The sequence below is a fragment of the Archocentrus centrarchus genome, chromosome 15 (genome assembly GCF_007364275.1).
Source record: "Archocentrus centrarchus isolate MPI-CPG fArcCen1 chromosome 15, fArcCen1, whole genome shotgun sequence".
NCBI lineage: Eukaryota > Metazoa > Chordata > Actinopteri > Cichliformes > Cichlidae > Archocentrus > Archocentrus centrarchus.
Genome location: NC_044360.1, coordinates 21,411,613 through 21,435,130, shown reverse-complemented (window position 1 = coordinate 21,435,130; position 23,518 = coordinate 21,411,613). Strand labels below are relative to the sequence as shown.

At 39.8% G+C, this 23,518-nt stretch overlaps 2 protein-coding genes across 3 annotated transcripts; both read right to left on the bottom strand.

Annotated features, from left to right (window-relative positions):
- Positions 1-6,331: 6,331 nt before the first annotated feature.
- On the bottom strand, positions 6,332-9,121 carry prr18 (proline rich 18). The gene has a single exon (XM_030748817.1). The coding sequence runs from the start codon at positions 8,973-8,975 to the stop codon at positions 8,208-8,210; it is 768 nt and encodes a 255-aa protein (XP_030604677.1). The 5' UTR covers positions 8,976-9,121; the 3' UTR covers positions 6,332-8,207.
- Positions 9,122-10,030: 909 nt separating this feature from the next.
- Positions 10,031-23,284, bottom strand: sft2d1 (SFT2 domain containing 1). Of its 2 annotated transcripts, XM_030748821.1 has the most exons (9): positions 22,802-22,952; positions 22,630-22,640; positions 22,323-22,409; positions 21,028-21,110; positions 17,096-17,177; positions 16,740-16,775; positions 16,579-16,637; positions 13,469-13,498; positions 10,031-11,565 (listed from the first exon to the last, which is right to left on the bottom strand). In XM_030748821.1, the coding sequence occupies exons 1-9, from the start codon at positions 22,842-22,844 to the stop codon at positions 11,526-11,528; spliced, it is 471 nt and encodes a 156-aa protein (XP_030604681.1). In that variant the 5' UTR covers positions 22,845-22,952; the 3' UTR covers positions 10,031-11,525. The 2 variants fall into 2 exon arrangements, with proteins under 2 accessions (XP_030604681.1, XP_030604680.1); XM_030748820.1 differs by lacking the exons at positions 22,630-22,640; positions 22,802-22,952 and adding an exon at positions 22,968-23,284.
- Positions 23,285-23,518: the final 234 nt, after the last annotated feature.

Below are 23,518 nucleotides of genomic sequence, written 5' to 3'. Positions count from 1 at the left end.
GTCCAATAAATCACAGCAGCTAATAATAAACACATAAATAGCCACAAAGCACGACAGATTGGATGAACTGGCTCATTGCTGCAAAAACGTAACCAAGGACTTTGCCGACTCCATATTTTGGCTTTCGTTGTAATTGCTTTTAATTTGGATTTTTCTCATGGATGTGGGGAATGTGCTTATGGCAGAGCGGTGCAGCAGGGGCAGGAGGGGCCGCTGTCTCATCATGTTTGCCTGCGGAGCGATGAGATTTCACACTGATGGAGAACTTGTCAGTTCAACCCTTCACTCGCTTTCCTACCAAGCTCCTAATGTCCCCGAGCCAGTGTGCTGTTTCACGGTGGGAACCTCGTGCTAACATCATGCACGCTTCTACTAAACAGCGTTCATAGCTAATTAACAACAAGAGTGACATCAGCCGACACGGTTCTGTTAGACATTCACAACATGTATACACAAAGTGCACCGAGGGTATAACAGAGAGGGTAAAAGAATTGAAATTTGGATTGAGATTAAAAATAAAAACCTTGTGTTAGTAGAATCTATCTTTACATTGCCAGTTATTGTGTGTCAGAACATAAAGAGGGAATAGCAGAAAAGTCAGAGAAGATTTTCATGCGAGTTTTCTTATGTAAAATATTAATGCTGTGATTATAACAAGGTGTTTACAGATTATAGTGTGTTTGAAACAAATGCTGAAATTATTTAAAGTTTTAGGTGAAGTGAAAGTTTTTCAAGGAGCTGAAACGTCAACTTTAACCAGTGCAAGAAATCGAAATGTTAGCCGACATCAGGAAAAAAGAAAAAGCTTCAGGCCAAGAGGAAGTCTTTAAAGAACGTGCTTATTAACAATTAGGTTCATAATTTGTTGGACGAAGGCACAGTTTTGTAGTTTTTGTTACGATTGAAGTATAGACTTTCAGCTTTAATTCAAGGGGTTTAACAAAAAATTGTTGCAAACTATTACAAACATTTTTATACGCAGGTCCCAATTTTATTAATACTAGAAGAAGTAATAACAGCTGTAAGTCTGATTTTTATCTTTTTATACTATCCTTGTATTTAAAATTCTGTTAGTTTGTCCTATTACGTTTGAGCCGCTGAAAATGTATAAAAATGGTGGTAATTCCTAAAAGTTGATGCAAAACTTTTTCTAAAACCCCTTGAATTAAAGTAAATGCCTGCATTTCAGTCACGTCTTGATTGTTTGAGTTAAAATCCACCGTGATCAAACTTCACTTAAAGAGTATCTACTGAAGTGTAATGTAAAGTCCTCAGTGAAGTTTTTCAAAACTACAGTATGTGTTATTACATCATATAGTGAATATGTTTGTATAATGAGTGTAACCACAGTGTAACTGATTATACCTGCCAGTTTTGTTAAGTGAAGTTTTATTTGCCTGATGACCCACAAAGCTCTCTCAACGCTCTGCTGGCATGAAGTGACACCACTGGCCAAATCGCTATATCTCTTTTGTAGTGGACATAATTACAACATTTCCCCCTGGATGATGTTTGTAGGAGCGCAAGTGGCTGTCAGGGGAGTTGAGTTTCCACAACAGAAGGTTCAGATTGTGTTTGGTCATCTCACTTCTATGTGAGCAATCAGCTCGCTCCTCCAGGAGGGTCCATGCTAAACAAGACACCAGCTATTTGCTCTTGAATGCAGTGCAAACAAAGGCCCAGAGGGCTCTCTGCAGCTGAGTAACATCTCCCTCCACCACACCAACAACTGCATCTTGGAAACACAAAACTCCAGGCGTTACTGTTGGTCCTGGGATCTACTGTAAGACTACATGAATAACAGGAAAACATTTGATGCCGTTCAATGATGCAGAGAAACACATGCAGACATTTTAAGTTTAGGTAGTCACAACCTGGAATGAGAGTTGCAGTCCACGCGTCCTTTGCTGCAAAGATGCTTTCCTGATGACTCCTGATCTTGAGTCACCTGAGCAGTGGCGGAGCTGCTTTCTACTGTAAACAGACACACATGCTTACAACTGCTGTTTTTTTTTAAATAACAGAGCTAGAAACATGTACCTGTAACAAATTATTTGTAACTTAACTTTTTCCTGAAATCCTGGCGCTTCTTCTCTTCTCTGCAGCTGTGATGGGTGAGTATTGTACTTCAGGCAGTTGTAAAAGTCCTCCAAGGCTTGGTGGGTTTTCAGGTGTCCACGCTCAGAAAGCTGCTTTTGGATGCCAAAGATCTCATAAAAGATTAACATGGACAGAATAATGCCATGATGAGGGGTGAACCACAGAACAGAAATGATCAAGGGATCTTACACATTTATATTATGTGTTGGGTCAAAACCTACCAGGTAATAACTGGATTTGGGGAGGGGCTTCAGGTACGAGTCATTGTGCTGCAGCTTTGAGAAGGCCAACTTTTTTTTCTTCTGAGCAAAGAAGAAGAAACGAGAAGTAGGCAGGGAAGCCAGAGAAGGACAGAGACAGAGAGTTGTGGGAATACAGAAACTTAAAGTGAGCCTCCCTTGTTTTAGCGGCTGGGAAACAGAGCGCACAGAACAAATGAGAAGTAAACATGCAGCCACAGGAAGCCATTAACAGTAGCCGGGACCAATTAGGCCCCAGCAGGTGTTCTGGCCTTTGCCTGCCTCTCCTCCACGTCTGACAGCGCCTCGATCTTCTGAGGAAACAACGGGCAGTTTTATTTGCTCAGCAATTTGAAGCAAAAATTCCCCCAAAAGGCTTCTAAAGTAATTTATTGCATTCTCTTTTGTCCCCTCCTGCTACTTAAGCGGAAGTCATTACAGAGGACAATTACATCCCCTTTTACAGAAGCCTGACTTTTACAGGATAAGAAGATAAGACAGGATCTCGCTACCATTATACCCCCTCTATCCAGGCACCCTCTGAAGCTCTTTTTACACCCAGTCAGGAGAGACACATGAAAGTCAAAATCAAAGTCACACACAGTACAGTTGCTGCAGAAGGATTTTTTTAGGCAACAGTAACAGCAACTGAAATTTACATTTTTCAAAAAGTTAAAAAAAATGTATAGAAGTAAAGGAAGACCATAAGCCACTAAACAGGCACATCTAATTATGAGATGTCACTTTAGACTGAAAACAAGGGTGTTCAGTGTGTCCAAATTCAAAACAGTCTAAGCATATGATGTTAAAAAAATAGACATTTGAATTAATGATTTTTAGGCTTCCACTGAATCAGCCAAAAATACTTGATCACCATCTGCATTTCAACTAAAGCATAGTTGCTACTAATTAGTTTTTCTTTACATCAGAACCTTTTCTAGTCTACAAATGCACATCTGCAGGGCTCATGTAAATCTCAGTGAGCAGAACTTTGTCGCGTTTAATGTTGTCCCCATGTGAAAAGAGCCTCACAAACCAGACCAGGACAGGCAATCTGAAAAGAGCAAGGTGCTAAAACAAAGTCTAGCAGATACCAGGAATCAACAACACAGTGTACTTCATTCAATTCAGCCATAAATGAACCCAGCCACTGTTTATAAAGTGCACGTAATTCTAAAAATTACATCTTGAGTGTCACAAAGTGCCATAAAATCTACAGTTTCATACAAATAAGTCACTAATTGCCCCCAGTGCATTAAGCTCCTGATCTGTTGATCCTAGAACAAAATATTTTACAAACTGAATGACACGTTTTATTCATGAATGAAAAGAAACAAAACATATTTCAAACAGGCCAGTGTTTCCACTGTGCCTATAAAACACTATGATAAACTGCTGCTGCTCAGCAGGACCTCAGAGTCCCTAAATCGTTCACATCCATCTTTGTCAGTCGTTTTTCTTTAGCTGTAAAGTTCTTCTGATCATTTTCCTGAATTACTGGTTGATTTGCAGTCTTGCTGAGCACACAGTGCCAAAATATTAAAAAAAAAAGGGACCAAAGAATAAATCAACTTAATAAAAAATCTGGAGATAAACCAGAAACCCAAATTTTACATGGATGCACCCTTCAGTTAGAGCAGATGAGGTAGTGAATGCATTAAAGAATATAATCTAACGTTATTTTCTAGAAGGAAACGCTTAACTTAAATTTGAATAAATGTCAAGCCCTGCAAATCACGTGCATGTCATAAAGTCACTGTACATGTTCAGTCATAAGGTTTTATGATTTACCCGCTCGGTTTCACTCTCTGACTTTGCTGTGAGCGTCTCGTTTCTCTGCTGAAGCTGCAGTCTTTGTGAGTGGACCTTGTCTTCGAGCAGTTTAGCATAGCGGCTATAGAGTGCATCCCTGAGGCGATGCATGTTCATGTAGACCTCTAGATGGCGCTGGAGGATAAGCAAAGAAAGTGTCACAAGCGGAGGGAAAAGCAGAGAGCAGCATTTTAGTTTTGACCTCAGATGTGGACATGTGATCAAAGACCACTGTTCTCTCACTATCGTTTTAGTGATTATCAAATGTGTTGAACATTATAGCATTATTACGGTATTTTATAACCTGTTCCAGCTGTGTCTGATGCGGAGTCCTGGCCTCTTTCTCTGGGACTGGCCCATCATGAATCGCCTTCCTCCTCCAGAGTGTTGAATTCATTCCCTGCCTGTCAACAGTAAAGACCTACTTTAGATGCTGTGGGAGCCTGAAGATTAAAAAAGATTTTTTTTTTTGGTAATCCCTATCATTTGCCAAGAGCATCCTCCCACACAACATCCTGACATTGTGTTCTTGCAATACACAGCCAATAAAAAGAAACAAAACCATATGCTGCAGAAATATGCCCACCTTCACTCCCACTAAGCCTTCATCCTATTCCCTCATCTTCAGCATGTCTCTAGATAACTCCAAGCATATCATTGGGCAGCAGTGTCCTTACTTAATCCAGATGATGAATGATGCCTAGCAGATGTTGCACGGGGAAGATTTAGCAACCAATTTCTAATAATGCACCTTAATTTAAATGTACTAAAATCTAGTAAGAGTGCAAAGAGAAAATGTGAAATAAAAAGGACTGCAAGATGTGGGAGGTGTTACAAAAAAAAAAAAAATGCAAGTTTATGGGAGTAACAGCGTGCAGCATGCAGTTGTGTATTGACAGCTTAAGTTTGTGCCTTTTTGAGTGACTGTTACGCTCTCTTTGTGTTGCATGCACAAAGCAGATCATTGTAACTCTGTCCTGAGCAAGAAAAAAACATGAAATGCATCCACACATACTTTCTTCATTTATCTTAGCGTCATGTGTCTTCATTATCACTTATACAACACAATCCAAAGGAGATTCCTCTCACTTGTATAATCCCTAAACAAAGAATAAAACATGTTTTAGCTTTTATGGGAGGACAGCATACTCTCAGATCAAAGTTTTCTTTTTGAGGCTGTCCTGTGCCTGGGAAAGACCTCGGTCTTGAGGGGCTCGCTCCCTGAATGACCAACCTGCTAAAGTTTATGGGCCGACTCGGTTCAGGAAATGTCTGCTTTGTCTTTCCTCACAAAAGCTGCTGGAGACACAGGATTTATCAGTTCCGTTGCTACAGCAATGCTGTCGCAGCACAGCAAAGGGACCCGCAGTTCTCTGCTGTCTCTGCTGTGTGCAAAGTGTCAGTGACAGAGTGATAGCAGCATCCATCTGTGCTCCATGCCACTATATAAATCAGTGAAGGATAATGAAACTGCCCTGCTGTAGTACGTCACTCTCCTACACAGTGATCAGAGTACTGCAGTGAGGTGGACAGAAAGCTCTCAGCCTTTCTCTTTTTTTTTTTTTACCCCTAATCCAAAATTAGAAGGATTAGGAGTAAACAAACAAACAAAAAAGGATTGCAGCATAAAAATAGAAAATACTATTAGTGGCTATGTGTGTAAACAAAGTTTGTGGCAAAGGATGACAGTCCTGTAAGGAATGCCCTAGCTTGGTCTGGATTTAACAGGCCAGATTAAAAAAAAAAAAAAAACACCTCAAAGGTCAGTTTGGAGTGAATATTTCCACTTTTATGCAAGCCACCCTTCACAGCTGGTGCCAGATCCCACACCTTCAAATTGTACTTTTCCTCCTGAAAACAAGCATTTTAGCTACTTCACACATAATGATGCAGTTCTTACCCCCAGACAGACTCACTCATGAATAGCTTGGCTTTCAGGCCCAAAATGAGCCAGCAATGAATACCAGAGAGACAGACGCAGGCAAACAAGACCACAATAGAAGTGACACAATGGAAGAAGATTACACAACTTTTGGTCACTAAGCCAGTTGATAATATCATTACAGGAACCATGGAGAACCAAACGGGTCTTGGTACACGCTGTATTGGCTCAGCCGTGATCTCAGTCTGCAACAACCAAATCACTTGTGATACTGAATGGGGACATCTATTCAGGACAAAATGCTTTATTGTAGATGCTTGTTTGTTTACTCAGATGACACAGTTGTGAAAATCTGTAATGTTACATGCTGTACAACAATATTTACAGTTGTGTATTTGACACTTTACTCCGGTGTTGATCCAGTCCTGAAACCTTTAAGAAGAGAACAGCTGAACAAAAATGGGAAACTGGCACTGCTGATGAGTACGTTATATAAAATACCTGACCCCAACAGGGTCCATTGCTCTATCTGTAATAGAGGGAACAGCGCTTGATTGGTGCAGATCTTTGCACTCCAGTTTTATGGCAAATCTAGGGTAATCTTTACTGAAAAGAAGCAAGTCAAAACAAAAAAGGGCTTATTTCCATTAATAAAGAAAAAGGCTATGAATCAACACTATTACCTGAGGATACCAGTAGAGGTATACATCTTAAAATGTCTTACCAGTTGTTGGTGTGTGAGTCATCCAGACGAGCTATAGTGTCTTTAACTTACAAAACTCCTCTGTCCAAGTGGTAATCGAGTTTAAAATGTAGCACACACTGAGTAAAACTCTGGTTACCAAGTTACAGAGAACAATACAAAAGAAACAAAACCTGTTAACATGAACCTCCACACACCTGAAGTTTGAATATGTTCGAGGCCATGCATGCATAGAAACTGAATTTGTGTTCCTAAGCTTGCATTTGATTGCTGTTTGACTTTTTGTTTAATGATCATTACAATGCAGTTCGGGCAGGTGAGGCTAAGTGAATCCACCATAAACTCTAAAAAGATAAAGGATCTGTGACTTTAATGTGCAGTTTATTGATTTTTTTTTTTTTTTCTATTTTTCTAAAAGTCATGTTCTGTTTTGTCCTGACCTGACCGACTACCTTTCTTTACCTGAGCAGCACACTTTTAGGATAGTTCACTTCAAACTAGAACTACTTTGCAGCAAGTTGTGTAGATATGGCATTTCACTAGATTTTAATACCAGTGTGAAAAGTAAGGTAGTCTGGAGGTAATTTCCTAAAGGGATCATGCACCTGGGCCCTACAGTACACCTGTGAACCCCGCTTAACAGGAAATCTAAGAAGCTTAGAACACTAATGCCCAAATGGCCTCAGGCAGCTACAGTGGCGACAACAAGCCTTTAAAATGCTTGTCTGAAAACTGGCCAGAAAGAGATCGAAATGACTGCAAATTGAAAAGAGACAGTTGCATGATTTAAAAAAAAAAAAGTTTTTACCTCACATGGCTTAAATTAATAACTAAAAAGATTTGTGACAGTACAAATATTTAGTAAACATTAAATACTGTGAAGGATATAACCCTCTGATGAGAGGAAAAAAAATAAACAATTCAGTTTGGTTTCAGGAGCAGAGGCAAAAAGCCCTGTTGCTGACAGTTTATTGTTCTCCCACACAAAGGAGCGACTCCGCGTCTTTTTACGCAGGCCGCCTCTGCCAATCCACAGGCGCCTCACTGAAAATCAGAAACCATGTGCAAAGAACGAGAATTCAAAGGTATTTAACTAAAACTTAAAAGATTAGGCATCAAACTCGCAAAGCAAATATCCCTGTGAACCATAAATCCTGCTGGATGCTTTTAAAATCTTATTTTTGATGAGGCATGTCAGTGACTCTCTTGACCTCATTGTTTCGATGGAACTTCCTCGTCTCGTTCATTTTATTAAATAAGTGACATTTATAAAAGGTACTGACATTTATTTTCTATATTTCTTAAACAAACTGACATTCATGTGGAGACAAGTGGGTTTCCCCCCTTTTTTACTTTTGACAGGGTTCACAGTCAAGAAGCCTTTGCAACAGATCAGTTGCACATTGTTCACATTATTCACGAGTCCTTCGCACGCAGAGTCCTAGTTTAAAAAGGTGACAAACGCCAGGTGTCAACAGCCTTTTAGGTGCGGAAGTGCGGAAAGTTTGTCGACTTTTCCCAAAGCAGCGGCATTTTCGACCCCTTTTAGCCACTCTTTGCATTTCCTTACAACAGTCTCATCCACATCTCCATCCTCTTCTTCATACTCCACATCATCGTACTTGTATTGGTCATTCAGCAGCGATATTTTAACGATGGCGGTGATGTCCTGCTCCGCGCCCTCCGCCTTGGCGGCGGGAGCGCAGCCCTTGGATCCTCCGTGCGCCTTTTTGGATGGAAAAACTCGCCGGTGCCGAAAATCAGTGCCGGCGCAACACTTCTGTTGCTTTGCCATCATTTGTTTTTCTAAATTCCGTTTTTGGATAACAAGAATGGCTTCAGGGGTGAGACTGAGTGTAAACTGAATCTCCTTCTTCCCTTCCTCTTTTCCACTGAGTTGTCTCGTGGAGTCCATGGAGCTGGAGCGCCTGACTCCTTCGGATGAATCCTGAGGTTTGGGTACCGCCAACCATGAGTGTTTTCCCAGGGTCCCTTGCCCGGCACTCGGCTTCTGAGTGGGGCTTTTATTTTTCTCTTGCTGGGGTTTTCGCCCTAAGTTCCTTAAATTCGCCGATGCCCATGATGTAGGCTGTTTCTCCTTATCCGACCCCCCTCTCTCTCCGCAAGATTTGCTAGTTTGCTCAGTCTGAGGAGGCACTCCGTTGGCTTTCTTTTTTCCGAATAGATCCCTGCCAGGCGATGAGATCCGCTGGTGGAGGCTGATGGGTGGAAAAGGCATCGTTGTGGATGGAAGTGATCAGGATATAAAAGCGTGCAAATTATTCTGAGTGCAGAAGAGGAAGCCCTGCACAAAGCGACGGCCGGCGCTCTGCGGTCATAATCCAAGAGCGGCGGAGGGGGGGCTGCACCTGTTGTCCGTGCTGACTGGAGTTCAACTGGTTCATACAAGGCAGCCTGGCCGCTTTATGCAGGAGCCGACAGGAAGGCGTGGCGAGATGAAGCACCAAACAAAGCCACGAAAAAAACTGATGATGTCATTTCATAATTTCCAACAACTTCCTCAAACGATGAGCCACATCCACCTCGAGTTCCCATCATCTCCTGTCACAGCGCCTCTCTGCTGTCCTACCCATCACGAATTGTTTGGGACGTAATCAGCCTGAAAACTATGAGCCGTGATAATTTCGTTTTTCCTCGAAAGTGATGTCTTTAAATATCATTAACGTACCTGGGCATGAAGCCGAAAAAAGGAACAACCGTACAATTTGAGCCTATATTCAGTATACAGAAAACTCATTGAAAAGGTTAATTACCGTGTGATTTATTTACGCAGCCAAAACATCCTTGGATAATACTTTAGACAAGTTATTTAAGAACTTATGGTGATAACCATAAGCACAGTTTAGTCCTTGAACTCACGTCACAGGAACAATGGCATGCGGTTTCATTTTATCCATTCAGTCAATCAATGTAATCTCCAATGTCAATTATCTGATCTGCATCGATGGCCACCTTTGTTACTCCAGCCATGTGGACTATGAATGCATCTACAGGGATACACAAATAATCTGCAGTATTGATTTTTCTTTGTCCTTCTTTGCTTCTATCTGCACTTACTGCCAGGCAGAAATCAATGTGCCCCTTTCCTAATCTGCAGTTATTAAACCATTTTATTTTGCCTGCATATTTTACAGTTTGGGAAACATCCTGCCTTCACACGTAGTTGCTCTGGTGATGACAAAACACATTTTAATATGTGTACATGTGTGTTTAACTAACCAAAAATTAAATCCAGACGTTTTGAATTAATAAACAGGACAGCAAATACCACAACACAGGCCAAGTTATTTATTCATCTTTGCAAGACAATTTAGATAATTAAGCTGAAGTAAAGACACAGACTTGTTTAATTTCAGTGCTTGTTGAGGCATGAGCCCTGTTCTCTGACACAACAGATTAGACATAATGAAGAGGAAACAGTTGGGACACCAACAGATTGCTGGGATCAGGGTCTTTCCCCTTCATCTTCAAACTTTGGTGTAATCCAAAAACAGCCGCTACAGAAAAACCAATCGGATACAAACACAACAACCCCTCTCATTTCAAAGAATTCTTTTTATCCCCAAGATTACTTCGCTGGGTCTTTGCTAAGTTAGATGAACAACAAGTACTGAGGGGAGATTTTGTCCATGCTAATCCAACAACACACACAAGTGTCTAATAAATATACAGGCGCAGTGAGATGAATAAAGAAATGGAATTATTTAATCAGATGAAGCAATAAAAAAAAACAAAAAAACCTTGATGCATGTTCTTGAGCAAAATTCTGCAGTTAATAGAGAAGCACATTTTATCTTAAATCCAAATATGGTGAGAGAATTAAGACTGTTGGCCCAAGAAGCCCATAAAAGAAGAAAAAAGGAATACACCATGTCAGTAGGATGTGAACATCTGCACCACAAATGGGGGTAGACAGAGGTTATGAGTCTTTCTGAGGAGGTTGTCATGACAACCACATCCTCAAAGGCTACACCATCACGCTGAAGCAGTACAGGGGAACGCAACGCCCGCTACGCTGGGTTATTGGGTCACGTAAAAATCACAATGCTCAGAAAAGCGTAATTAACTGGGGTCACTGCTACATCTGGCAGGAAATCAACCTAAAACATGGAGAAGCGTCATTTGATGACGGAGGCTGGTGAGTCTAAATTTACACTGAAGACTGACTGCTTTTTAAATCTGTTTAGCTGAAGAGGGGAAAAAAAAATAAAAAATCATATCTCAGCACATCATCAGTGAAGCAGTGACACAAGTGCCACAGGGAAAATATATAAACATGGAATAGCATCTGAAAGCTTCTTTATACAGTGTTTACACACACACACACAGCTCTGATAATGTTTGCATATAAGGAAGCCAGATGACAATTTGTATACTGCTCAAGATGCAAATATAAAAAAGTTGGTTTATATTTGAACTGCTGTTTTCCTGTCACAAATACTTAGAAGGCACTTTTGATGTGTATAATTTTGTATACGAGTCAATTTTCTGCACTTAAATGGTATAAATACACTCAGAAATTACAGGAGTATCTTTAAATATATTAAGCAATATGCACCCATTACTCTCACATCAAAGCAAAAAGACTGATACCTGTTATCTGATGAGACCTTTAGTGAGACTTAAAAAGCAAGAATTCACAGTATGATAGCCATAATAAAAATTTGGAAATATAGTGTATATACAGTATCATGTATATTTTACAAAGCCTTTTTTTGCATTTGCATATCAGGACCAATCTTGATAGGACTCTGTAGACTGCAGCGTCCTAACTCAGACAGGTTGTGAAGCACTTGATCACAGCATCCCTGTAATAAGAAATGAAAGGAATAAATAAACAAATACAGCAGAGACAAAATTCTACCATGTGTACAAAACTATAAGTGACAATACATCTTTTTTTTTACGATTATCTGAGTGGGGCTCGTCACGAATAAGTGAGCGTGTTTTGGCAGGGAAGCACCACATGCTCAGAGCGATGGGGGCTCCCTTTCTTCAGGTACACTGAGCCGAAGGATGATGCAATGCGAACGATCACCATGGCGACCATGGATCGTTGCCTACTCTATTTCCCTTCACACAGTTTGTTCTTGCCATCAGTGGTTGCTATGCAGACTTCACCAGCAGACATGGTTGAAATTGGAAGGAGGAGTGTGAAACCCGTCAAGGTTAAAAGAACGAGGGGGGGGGTCATAAGCAGTCTGATAGGGAGGAGGGGAGGTCGGTGGAGAGACAGGAGACTCGCTCCCATAAATGCTTTGGCTTGCAACCCTTATAAAAAAAAAAAAATTATATATCTATCTTTAACATCTTCCTCCTATATTGCCTGTGTTTAATATATTAATTCAGGCTCATTGTCATTTTTGCTTGTCTAAAAACTGCATGAATAAATGATGAGTCTCAAGGGCTTCCCCCAATTTGAGATTAGATGTCTGAGCAACAGCAGCCTTAAAGTGCTGTGCACAGGCAGCAGGTTTTAGTACCTCTCTCTGCATGTGTGAGGGGATATAAATAGGCAACAAGGTAAAATACATTAAAGGATCAAGTCCACTAGCCATGTGTTGTGGTGGTGGTGGCCAGCCAGGTATCACAGACTGTTTGACCACAGATGGGGATGGGATTTTTTTTTTTTTTAAATGCGCCACCTCAGAGTCCTGAGATCAAAATATGCAGTAGCTCTACAGCAATGCCCTAAACAATAGAGACCCAAGTAATCAAATCTAAATGAAATGAAAAATGGATTAAAGTAAGAGGCTTAAGGAGACAGAACAAAAATGTGTTGACAAATAATGTAACAAAGAACTACCACAAAGAGCTGATCAGCAGCATTTTAATATTAAGTCCAAAAAGGAACAAACCCATAAAATTTGCATTCCTCCACAGGAATTTGTTTTTTGGGGAGTGACACGGGAAAAGGTCTTTGTTTCATCCTGGTTTTATTGTTAGCCTTTGGGCTGGGGGAGGGGGAGCTTGGGGTTGTTAAAAGCACGTCTCTCAGCTGTCAGGATGGATTATAGGGTCGCCCAAAAACACAAGACACTTAGTGGGTGGGGGCTGCATGGGGGCTCTGAACCAAATGAGCTATAACCCTACTTACTGACAAAACAACGTCACACCTCACGCTGGGTTTGGGGAAAAAAGCACTGAGGTGGTACAGTAGGTGTGAACACACAGGAACACTTGTTTCTTTTAAAAGTCCATACACTGATGTACTCTGCAAACATGACAAAAATCAACAGCCTTGAAAGCTGTAAGACACCTGTGACAAAGACTTCTGATAGATTTTTGTCTTTGTTGCAGCAAGGCTTTGCCAAATCTAATCAAATATTTGTATCACGCCATAACCCTATAAAGCTTAACATAAGCTCATTATATGCAATGTAAAAGCTATATAAGGAAAAATATATTTTTAGTAATGCTCAAAGAGCATTATTCCATTAAAAAAAATGTTTTCTTCTTGATTTTATGGACTTAGCAATGATGTCACAGGGCTAACGCATGAAGGGTGCGAAAACAACAGGCTGCCATTTGTTTGACACTGAGAGCCTACATTGGTTGTAATGGGGGATTACAGCCATATGGTGAACACAAACAGTAGAAAGACGTAAATAAAAAAACATGTTTTCATTGAAGGGTCATGCATACCAGAGTGTATTAGCACATATTCATAAATGCAGTAAAAATGTACAAAGTATAATCCTGTCATCTTACCTGGCAAATGGAATGTAAGAGATGCTGTACCTGAAAGAGGAAACCACACACAAAGGATGAGGGAAAATACAGGTGCCGAATGGGTATTCTAAAGGCAGATGTTGATTACAGATAAAGATACTAATTATGAATGGACTGAGGATATACCTGCATTTAAAGTTCATTTGCATTAGTATTTACCTCCCAGTGTGGAATGAATGCCATCTGTCCCTAAGCTTGCTTTCAATTTCCTTCGGTGTTTAAGTGTATTATTTTATCCATTTGTTTTTTGTGGGCACTACAGTAAAATATGTAGGAATAACTGTAGCATAACATGACTTAATTGACATCACTGTAAATCCCCAGGGGAGTGAAATTTTATGATAATGATTATGATGTCATTATGAGTTTGTAATGATGAGATTTTGAAGAGAAAATGCAGCAGAACACCTTACTGAAGAATAAATAATGGTTAAAATACTATATATTTAAATAGTCCAGGTAGTAACCACTGGGCTGATGGGTCTCTGATGTCACTCAGCAGGGATTAACAAAATGTAACGTACAGCATACTTTAATCTTTGCACAAATAATTCTTGCCAGAATGGCAGCAGGCACACTGTGTGCAACAAAAAACACAAGTGATCACAGCTAAAGGTCAGTTTAATAGTTTCCCGATGAAACCAATAATGTATTTTAAGTATGCGAGGAATGCGGCAACACTGTTAAATGATCAACTAGAGCTCAAACATAAGCATAACAACAACAAAAAAAAAACCCTCATCTGTCTTAAGCAGAGCTGTAACAGATATTACAAGTATTGTAACACATTTTTCCACATGAATCTTCAGAGTGTCTTAAATAAGTAAGTTACAATGGCTTTGTTACTTCCTTCTGTGCCAGTCACTAGTGGTTGAGGATCATATTGTCTCTTCACAGAATTCAGCCCAAAGACTGGACTTTGACCCCATCTGTGTGGGTCAGTGGCAACATCTTATTACAGAACCACCTTCGCACAGACGTCTGAGTGCCTGCGTGGGAGTGCACTATGCCCCCGGTCTGTTAAGAATGAGTTCTGGATGTGTGACTTGTGGTTTCCATGGTGATGCCTTTGAGAACACAGGCGGAGCGGAAATGAATGTACGACACGTAGGTGTAAAAGCAGTGTGGTTGTAAGGCTGACACAGGCTATTCCCTTCCTCCATAGTTTCTACTGCCTTGTTTTTCCATGCAGTCACACACTAATAAGTCTTTTGTTAGTGCTCTGTAAATACGTCCAAATAAGTGAACATACATGTGCTGACCCGCAAATACACAACATTCAAAGGTCTTATCAATCAACTCTATGGTGAGGATTAACCCCACTGTCTGTGCGGATGTCAAAGTAAGAGGGACCTCACAATCGTGTATACTTTGCTCAAATAGCTTGTTAAATGTATATCCTGCAGATATCAAACTAAGTCAATTTAACACCAGGCTGAACTAACATTTACTTATTTTATGAATTTAGAAAATAGAAACTGACAGGTAAAAAGGTGCCATTTTGTCCACCCAGCAGTTCAAAACGCAAACAGCTTTCACTAATGCCTCTTTTTTCACTCAGCTTGACTCAACTTGGTTTTTAGGGTTTTCCATTGGGTGGCAGTACCTGAGACCAGGTACTTTTTTAGTACCTACTCAGCTGGGGTTCCAAGCGAGCTGAGTGGAGCTAAAAACGACATGCCAACAGAATGGCTACTGACTGGCCAGGCAGTGACCTCACTAGAGGAGTCAAGAGAGCGACTCCTTCACAAGAATTAAAACTGCCATTTTTTTTAAACCTGGCAATGAGGGAAATGGCTACACACTAACAAATGTTGCATGTTTTTGTGCTTGGTGGCTGCTGACAGAATCCAGAAGGAGCTAGACGGAGCGACAGTTTAGATTTGTGTCGCATACAAATGACGCCACAGTACTTTCAGGCTCCCTTGCTGAGGCAGTATTCAATTGGAATTTAGTACAACACAGTCAAGTCAAAACAATAAGGTACTAGTGGAAAAGGGGCATTAAATTTCAATAAAATCCAAGAAAAGCAACAATCCTCACTTAAATAACTTAAATCAGTTTGCAGATTTGCCAACATTTTTTTTAAGCTTGATTACAAAAGCTCTGGCAAAAATAACTTCACTCTCAGCTGACCAGATTCATTTATAACAATTTTAAATGTAAAAACACTAAAACAATATGCTAAAAACACTTTAATAAAGCACATGAAATAGCAAAATAAATTGATGTGGATGTTGCAATAAATTCTTGTAAGGAAACATTGCAAATGTATATTGTTTATACACTACGGCTTCTGTAACATGACTGAAATATTTGCTGTTTAGCTCTTTATGCTACACACTTACCAGAAGAACAGCAAACTAACTACGGACTCATGGGTGCCCTGTAATTCTCCCTGGACAATTCACGTGTGATTTTAATTTTAGTAATGACTCCAGAGAGAGCTGCCAGTGACTTTATGTTGCGTGTAAACAATGCAGGCCTGTCTGCCCAAACCACGCAGCTAAATAACTCCACCCTACTCTGGCACCATTTCTTTACAGGCCAAACATACTGACCTACAATGAGGCATGGCATCCTGCCTATCAGTCTTATCACAACACCTCTGACTTAACCTGTATTTAAAACAGATGTCACTGTCTGCTCTGGCAAACTAGGGCAAACCAATTTAATCAATACACTATATGTTGCCCTGAACAATCACAACATAAATCCAGTAAAATGTGGTTATACTGGAAGTGTGTTAGCCTTTACAGTTTTAGCCAAATATGTGCCTTTCTTCCTGCTGTATGCACATGTTTGACAGATACTATAACACTTACTTGTGTTAAAATTTCAACATAAACAATAACCTATGTAATTAATGCTGATCTGCAATAATATGTAAGTGGGTGGTACTGTATGTGCTAAAGTACCATCAACATGAATCACAGGACCCAGGGCTTCCAAGCAGACTGTTGCATTGTAATGAGTTATTCACTGTAGCTGTCAGTGGTTTAAATGTTGAGGCTGATCACTATAGGTGTGCACAATAAACAAACTGTACCACAGCTGAGAAATGGTTTAAACTAGTAAGCCAACCTTACCATGTCATTGCCAAAAACTGCAGAATACAGAAGATGATAGCCAGTCCCTTTTTACCCCACTGTAAAGTAAATTTTACAAAAAAAAAAAAAGTTATTGTAATAACACAACTCTAAAGCAACAACAACTGCAAATGGGTTTGCCTGTATTGTTACATACTTACCCAGAACACTGAACACAGTGTTAGGACCAGGCAGAGCTGTTGGAAGGAAAAGAAGGAATAGTTGGCATAAACTTCTTGCTTGCTCGTACAACAAAGTTTATTATTTGACTTTAATTATTTCAGTATTTCAGAAATAAAGTAAAATTCTAAAAACAAACTAAAAACATAATTTAACTCTTACTCAAGGAAACATCCACACTGTTGAGTTGAAATGTGTTGTTAAGGTAAGTTTCTTTACTCATAAACCACTAACTGCTGTAACAATGTATGTACTACAGCAAGCTAGATAAAATATGAACATCCAGTGAAGCATCTTGCTTAATTTAAGATCCAAATAAATAAAACACGGTATTTACCAGCATAACAATGGTTGCTATCAGTCGCGTTGGTTCAAACATGCGCTTCAGCTGTTTTAGTGGTCCCATTAGGAAGCAGGTGCTTTAGGAGAACAATAAGAGACAAGTTAAGCTTAGGGCACAGTTTAGTTAAAGCTTTGGTTGTCAAACTTTTTTAGCATCAGTTTTTCAGGGCTTCCAGTCTAGTTTAAAACTTTCAGTTTGGTCAACAATTACAACTACAGATACAATTATAACTAATAAAGGTTCATTTGTAGCCAGGCAATAGCTGATTCTTTTGAGTTTGCATTTCTGAAAATGCACTCCATAAGCACAATATATCTGTATTCAATGAGACCTGCTGACATGTGATTAGTCAATGGAACTTAGACAACAAGCGGACGACAAAACGGAAACCAGACAGCTTTCCATCAAGTGGCCATGCTCCACAGAAAATCTGAATCGTCATTATTATACTTTGCCTTCATATCATTAAGTAGCCATCTTCTCTTCCCAGTCATCTGCAGTATAGCTGAGGCTGAATAGAATAAATATTTAGTTTCTTTCACAGCTGTTCTGAAATAGCATTTTTTTGGAGGTCTAGCCCTTTAGCAGTAACATCAGTTGTGCTGCTCGCTCCTCTCAGCCTCTCACTGAACAGTGTAAATGGCCAGAGACGTGTGCCAGCAGTGGAAAAGCAGTACGTGTAACTGTCTAAGGCTAAAAAGTTGATACACTTGTTGCTGGATGCATTATTGAAAATCTAGGAAAGTGATGCTAAGGTGGCAACAATGAGGTGAACCGAAGAGTGACGATCACAAGTGTTAATGGGAGGGATGCCAAACTGAGATTGTACTAACACCTTGGGGGGGGACCCAGTATCTGAATAGTTGAACATTTGGATCCAAATCTTTTAGTTCCTGCAGGTACCACTCTTCTGTTTCACCTAACTGGTCAGCAGCACACAAACTGTCATATTGTTCTTGTAAATCCACATTTATTTCATATTGTAGGTGCAACAACAACAACAAAAAAAGAAGCTGCCTCCAGGCAGTCCTGAACTGCATTTACGAGAGAGTTCGACACATGCTCCTTGTCCTTACAGTTTACATAACTGTGTAAACAAATTTGGTCCCAACAACATGAGTAATACACTGAGTACATACAACGCAGTATGAGTAACATCTGAAAAGTGTGGTCAACAAAAATCAAATTTGTACTACATCTGGCAATAATTATGGTTTAAATATTTCATTCCCAACACCACAACACACTTAAAACCTCCTACATGATGCATGCGTTACGTCAGTGAATTTAACGAGACAAAGGCTTTCCCCACTGACGAGGCACGCAGCTCTGGGCTCAGCTGAGCTGAGTGGGCAGAGGGAGTCCGTGGAGCGTCACATCTGTTAGATGAGACACAAGAGTAATGTGTGCTGACGCAGGCTCGCTCTGCTGGTCTGCTGAGAGGGATGGAGGCTTTTTTTTTTTTTTTTTTTTTTAAAAGTGTGTCAGAGACACTAATGATCGGTGCACAAACCGGGAAAAAGATCTGTCATCTAAAAAGTGTGTCACTGACTGTAAAACTGATCATGTAATTTTAGCAGTGTTAATCTTTTGGCAAATCACTAAATAGATACTCGAACAGAGTTAAATCTGAATTTAGCTTTTTTTTGTGTTACATAATTATGCTCTTTTGTCATTAAAAAACAGCACATAATGCTTTATCTCCTATTTTCATAATTGTGGCTGAAGAGAAGAAACCAGCAGTAGACTGCTTTTTGTAAAGTAGGTTAACGCTGTAAAATAATATGATACTCTTTTGCACTGGATTGTTAACCTGAGCTATGGAGAAGGTGACCCAGTTTCTTGATGCATAGAACCTTCTGGATATTCAATACCTGAAAACAGAGACTGTACAGTCTGATAACATTCACCAAATCAACAGTTCAGTGTCTCTCAAAAGAAGTCAAAGACATTGCTATTAGACTGAGAGCTTGATTTATCAACAAAGAATAATCCTTAATGTTGCAGATCTGCTGATAAGATACATTTCTAATCTTAAGCTTTATATTGAGATTTTTCTCTACACTGCTGCTGTGTGCATTCTGAAAGGGAGGGGGTGTTTAGATTTCTCTCTACTGTAAAGTCTTGGCCTTACTAGGTGAAGGTCCCTGAGATGACTCATGTTGTAAATTGGTACTGAATAAGTAAAACTAAAACTGCAACAGATAGCTTTGCAAGTATGGTGCCCTTTGACAGGGAAGAAAATAAGTGTGTGCTCCTATACAAAGAAGACCTCATTTACTCATATCACCAAATAGAAAACTTATGTTGGCAAATAACATTACGAGAAAAATATTGTTCACACAGATATCGCCACAAACCGTTACGACACACAGCTAACCTGTCCCTGCTGACCAGTGTCTTTGTACTCTTACTGGGAATTTATATTTCAACAGGAATTCTACACTGTAGGTAGGAACTAACTGCAAACCCCTCTGACGCCCTACAACGTGACCTATGCTGTAACCTGACAATCACCTCCTGCACGTCAGGTTATAAAACACCAGGACTTGAGTACAAGGCAACTAACACACAATCCAGCACAGAACAGCACAAAAATCCTCTGTCCACCAAAGTCTGATCAGTTCATCCTTTTGTCCAAATTTGGAAAACCTGAAAATTTAATGTCTCCCCACATGGTTGCCACAGCTGCAAAGGCATGTCTACATCAATAAATGACAAAATTTTCATCAGGATTAGAATGCCTCTGTTGCATCACACTGGTGATAATTAGGGCTGCAACTAAAGATTATTTTCGTAGTCGACTAATCTGTTGATTATTTTTTTGATTAATTGATTAGTCAACGATTATTTCAATCTCACCTGACCTGTTCAAACCTGCCCACCTGTGAATATCACCTTGTCGTCTGTTCTCACAATTAAAATAATGACCCATAAAAATGCAAGTTTGAAACTATAATCCAATGTATTTTTAACATTAATGTGACCATCACAATAAATATCAAATAATGCAATTTTTGTTTTTAAATGAAAATATAATGTGTAAATAAGTAAATAAAAATGGCCTCTGTCCTAAAGTTCAAATAAGGCTTCAAATTAAATCAAAAAGATTTTTCTGTGCAAAACAAGTGAAAATTTTACAGGTGATTCACTTCATGAAGAGGTTTACTACTCAGAATGAACGCTAATATTAATGCAAGAAAAAATAGACAACGTAGCTGCTCCTAACTGAAATGGTGCCGCTTAGCAGACATCATCTATGAGACCTTGTTTCTGACAGGTAAACTAACAAACATTACTGTACAAACATTAACAAGGTATCAACACCAACTCTCTGAAACGTATCCATCCAGAGCTGACGTCAAAGCTGCCGGTATTTTAAACGCTCAGCACTGCAGTGATGCTGCCATGGAAGGAAAGCTCTGCTTTGCACAGTCTGCATTCAACTTCATTTCAGTTATCTGTGCCCCCATATCTTCCTGTAGTGTACTGCAGTTACAAAATCACATACGTGATTTTAGAATATGACGCGCCGACATTAAAATTTCACATTGACTAATTTTTGTAGTCGACGTCATTGATTATGCTGATGAATTGTTACAGCCCTAGTGACAATATTTAAAAAATATTGTCAATCATCATTTACATCTCATAGTTCTTGAGGCCCAGTGCTGCAAACACAGAGACAGGTGCTGGACAGAGGGGAAGCAAGCAAAGCAAACCTTGGAGAAATATGCAGCTGTGCCAAAGGTGACCCTGACAAGATACTGCAGCCATTAAGTCATAATGAGTGACAATATGAGTTCCAAGATGATCTTTGGGTTTGTTTGTTTTTTTGCTTCCCAAGCAGTGTGTCATACTGATGAGAAAAGGCTGACATCAATCAATTACAATATCATTACCAGTTAAAATTAAATTGGACTTACCTGGCAAGAGCTGAAATATTCCCTAGTGTGTAGAAGACTGCAAAAAGCTTCAAGCCATTTGGAAGGAACAGTAATGCTGTGCCCTAGTAAAAAAAAAAAAAAAAGAAGTCAGTTACACAAATTAAAATCACCACTTTTTGGTAAGGGGTAAAAGATAAAAATAAACAAACTGACATGCCACCTGCTAAGAGAAACTTAGAATTTAAATTTGGTTAGAGAGTTAGAGCTGATGTGGCTGTCCTGTGGTTATGCTGAAACCATAACTTGAAACATATTTGGCTCCCCCTAGTGTTAGAAACCCATAAGGTTTGGTTTGGATCATAAAAGACCAGTGTTTCTTCAAGATCTGGACCACTTAAAGTAAAGAAGACTGGTGCTGCAGTCAGAAGCATGCCTAGATGGGGGCATGGGGTGGCAACAGCACAAGTACATTTTCTGTAGGTATTTTAAATGCTTCAGGAAATCATTCCTACTGTTCTCCATTAAACTGTATAATAACTCTTCTTTCTGTGCCAGGTGAACACACCTGTCAGGACATACAGTAAGATCCCACACACAAATTTTTGTATTATATCCTCTTGCTGCTGTCTTCTTAAATTTTTATGCAGCTCCACTTTTCGCATAATACATCTGCAACAGGATGCATGTGAGTTTTAAGACTTTGGTTTGTACGTCAGTTTTCTACACTTACTAAATATTCCTGACTAAATATTCTGATTTCCTGTCATTCACACTATGTGCAGCAAACATTTCTGGACATTTTCCTAATCAGATAAGGGCTATTAGTTATTTAAATGTGTATTTTATTGCAGTGAGCACAGTGATGGTTAGTGGTTGTGGGCACCCAGATAAAAGTCAAATCTTTGAAAATAAGATATTTAGAGACTTAAATATTACATGTTTGTATGCTGTTAGATGTACAAAGACTTTCAACTGTGAATATTACCACCTACAAACACAGATTATGTTCTACAGTGAGTGTGAATTACTACAGTGGCTTCAAAGTGATGTCAGGAAGCGTGTGTACGAGTGTGTGACGAGTTCCTCCTTCTCTTCTGCAAAACTACAAACTGAGAAATTAGATAACACTAAGCGCCCAGTGTGGGTTACTTAAGTGACAGCAGGAGTTGATCACTCAAATCTGCTGGTGTAACAGAGGGAATTTGCCTTGATGGCAATGAAGCAAAAATAAAAAAACAAATTAACAAACAAACTTGCATTCTCCACATTCTCTGGTCAGTATGAGTAGAGAGGATATAAAAACGCATTTTCAACTTCAGCCGGCAAATACTCACAAGTATTGAAGACAGGATGCCTACAGCAAAGCATATGACGAACCATTTCACCCTGGTGCTGTAGCTGAGAGTGCTGGCATCAAGGACCTGGTGAGAACAACAGCAGGATGTCACAAGACAGACCCAATGACCTGCAAGGGGAAAAAAAGCCCACGGGCTTCCTGCTGATAATTTATAACCTTCCTGGCAAGAGCCAATCATGTAGCAGCTACACTACAAACAGATAACATTGGCTGACGTTTAAGGCACAAAACAAGAAACGTACAGTACAAAACACCAATAAACTGACTTTAAGTCGACAACTTACCTCGTTTCCTCCTTATCGTGAACGCGTGAAAAAAAGTGCAAATAAACAAACATAACTCAGTAACGTTAAGTGCTAAAAGAAAGCCAGGACAGACAACTTTAAACGGTTGAGGAGGCTAGTTACTTGAGCTAACGCAAATTAGCAAATGTTCTATTAATGACGAGCCGCTTACTCAATGAATAGAAAACCACACGAAGACAACAGTATCTTAGCATTAGGAGTTTTACATAAGCAGTGAAATGATTAAAGTGCTACTTTATTAAGGTATTTAAGTGTTATTATCTCTTGACTTGACGGCCCATTCGCATTAGCAGCGTATCCTGTCAGACGGTAACTACCTGTGCAGTGAGACCCAGCTCCTCGTTATCATCTCGGCCGCTTAGCACACGACGAAGCTTGTCCATCGCCACAAGCTAGCTGCCAAACTGGCCAGGAAAAATAAGTCACCGGCTGTTCTCTATACCAGACTGCACCTATGCAAGTTATGCCTACAGAGCTTTATCGCCGTTGTTCTAAGTTCGACTTCCTGTGTTCCCGTCTGCCCTTAGTAAGTACTGACTTGGAGTCAGTTTGGTCGCAGTCAATTTGCCAACACCTCCAGCGCTGGCGTTTCAACTACCGACCGCAGATCAGTTTGAAGGCAACTTCCCCAACGCCACTTCCTGTGAATTGTTACTATTGGCTCTCCATCCTGCATAGGTCTGTTTTTATAACTAAAGGGCATTTTTGATATTTATTTAATTTACAGGCAGGTTTGAGAATAAAAGAAACGCAATTAAAAACTATATCCATATGAGCGGAGAATTTCCTGTCTGCAAACCATGAAAATGCGCTCCTGCTGTTTTTCTGTTGCTTTGTCGCCACCCAGTGGAGATATCACGACGAGGCA

Bases quoted from the DNA above. Each gene is read 5' to 3' on its own strand.
- prr18 (XM_030748817.1), bottom strand. From the start codon at position 8,975: ATGCCTTTTCCACCCATCAGCCTCCACCAGCGGATCTCATCGCCTGGC.
- sft2d1 (XM_030748820.1), bottom strand. From the start codon at position 23,033: ATGGACAAGCTTCGTCGTGTGCTAAGCGGCCGAGATGATAACGAGGAG. The intron at 22,410-22,967 runs GTAGTTACCGTC...TGTTCTCACCAG, and splicing joins AGCTGGGTCTCACTGCACAG to GTCCTTGATGCCAGCACTCT. The intron at 11,566-13,468 runs GTAAGATGACAG...TTCTTATTACAG, and splicing joins TCTTACATTCCATTTGCCAG to GGATGCTGTGATCAAGTGCT.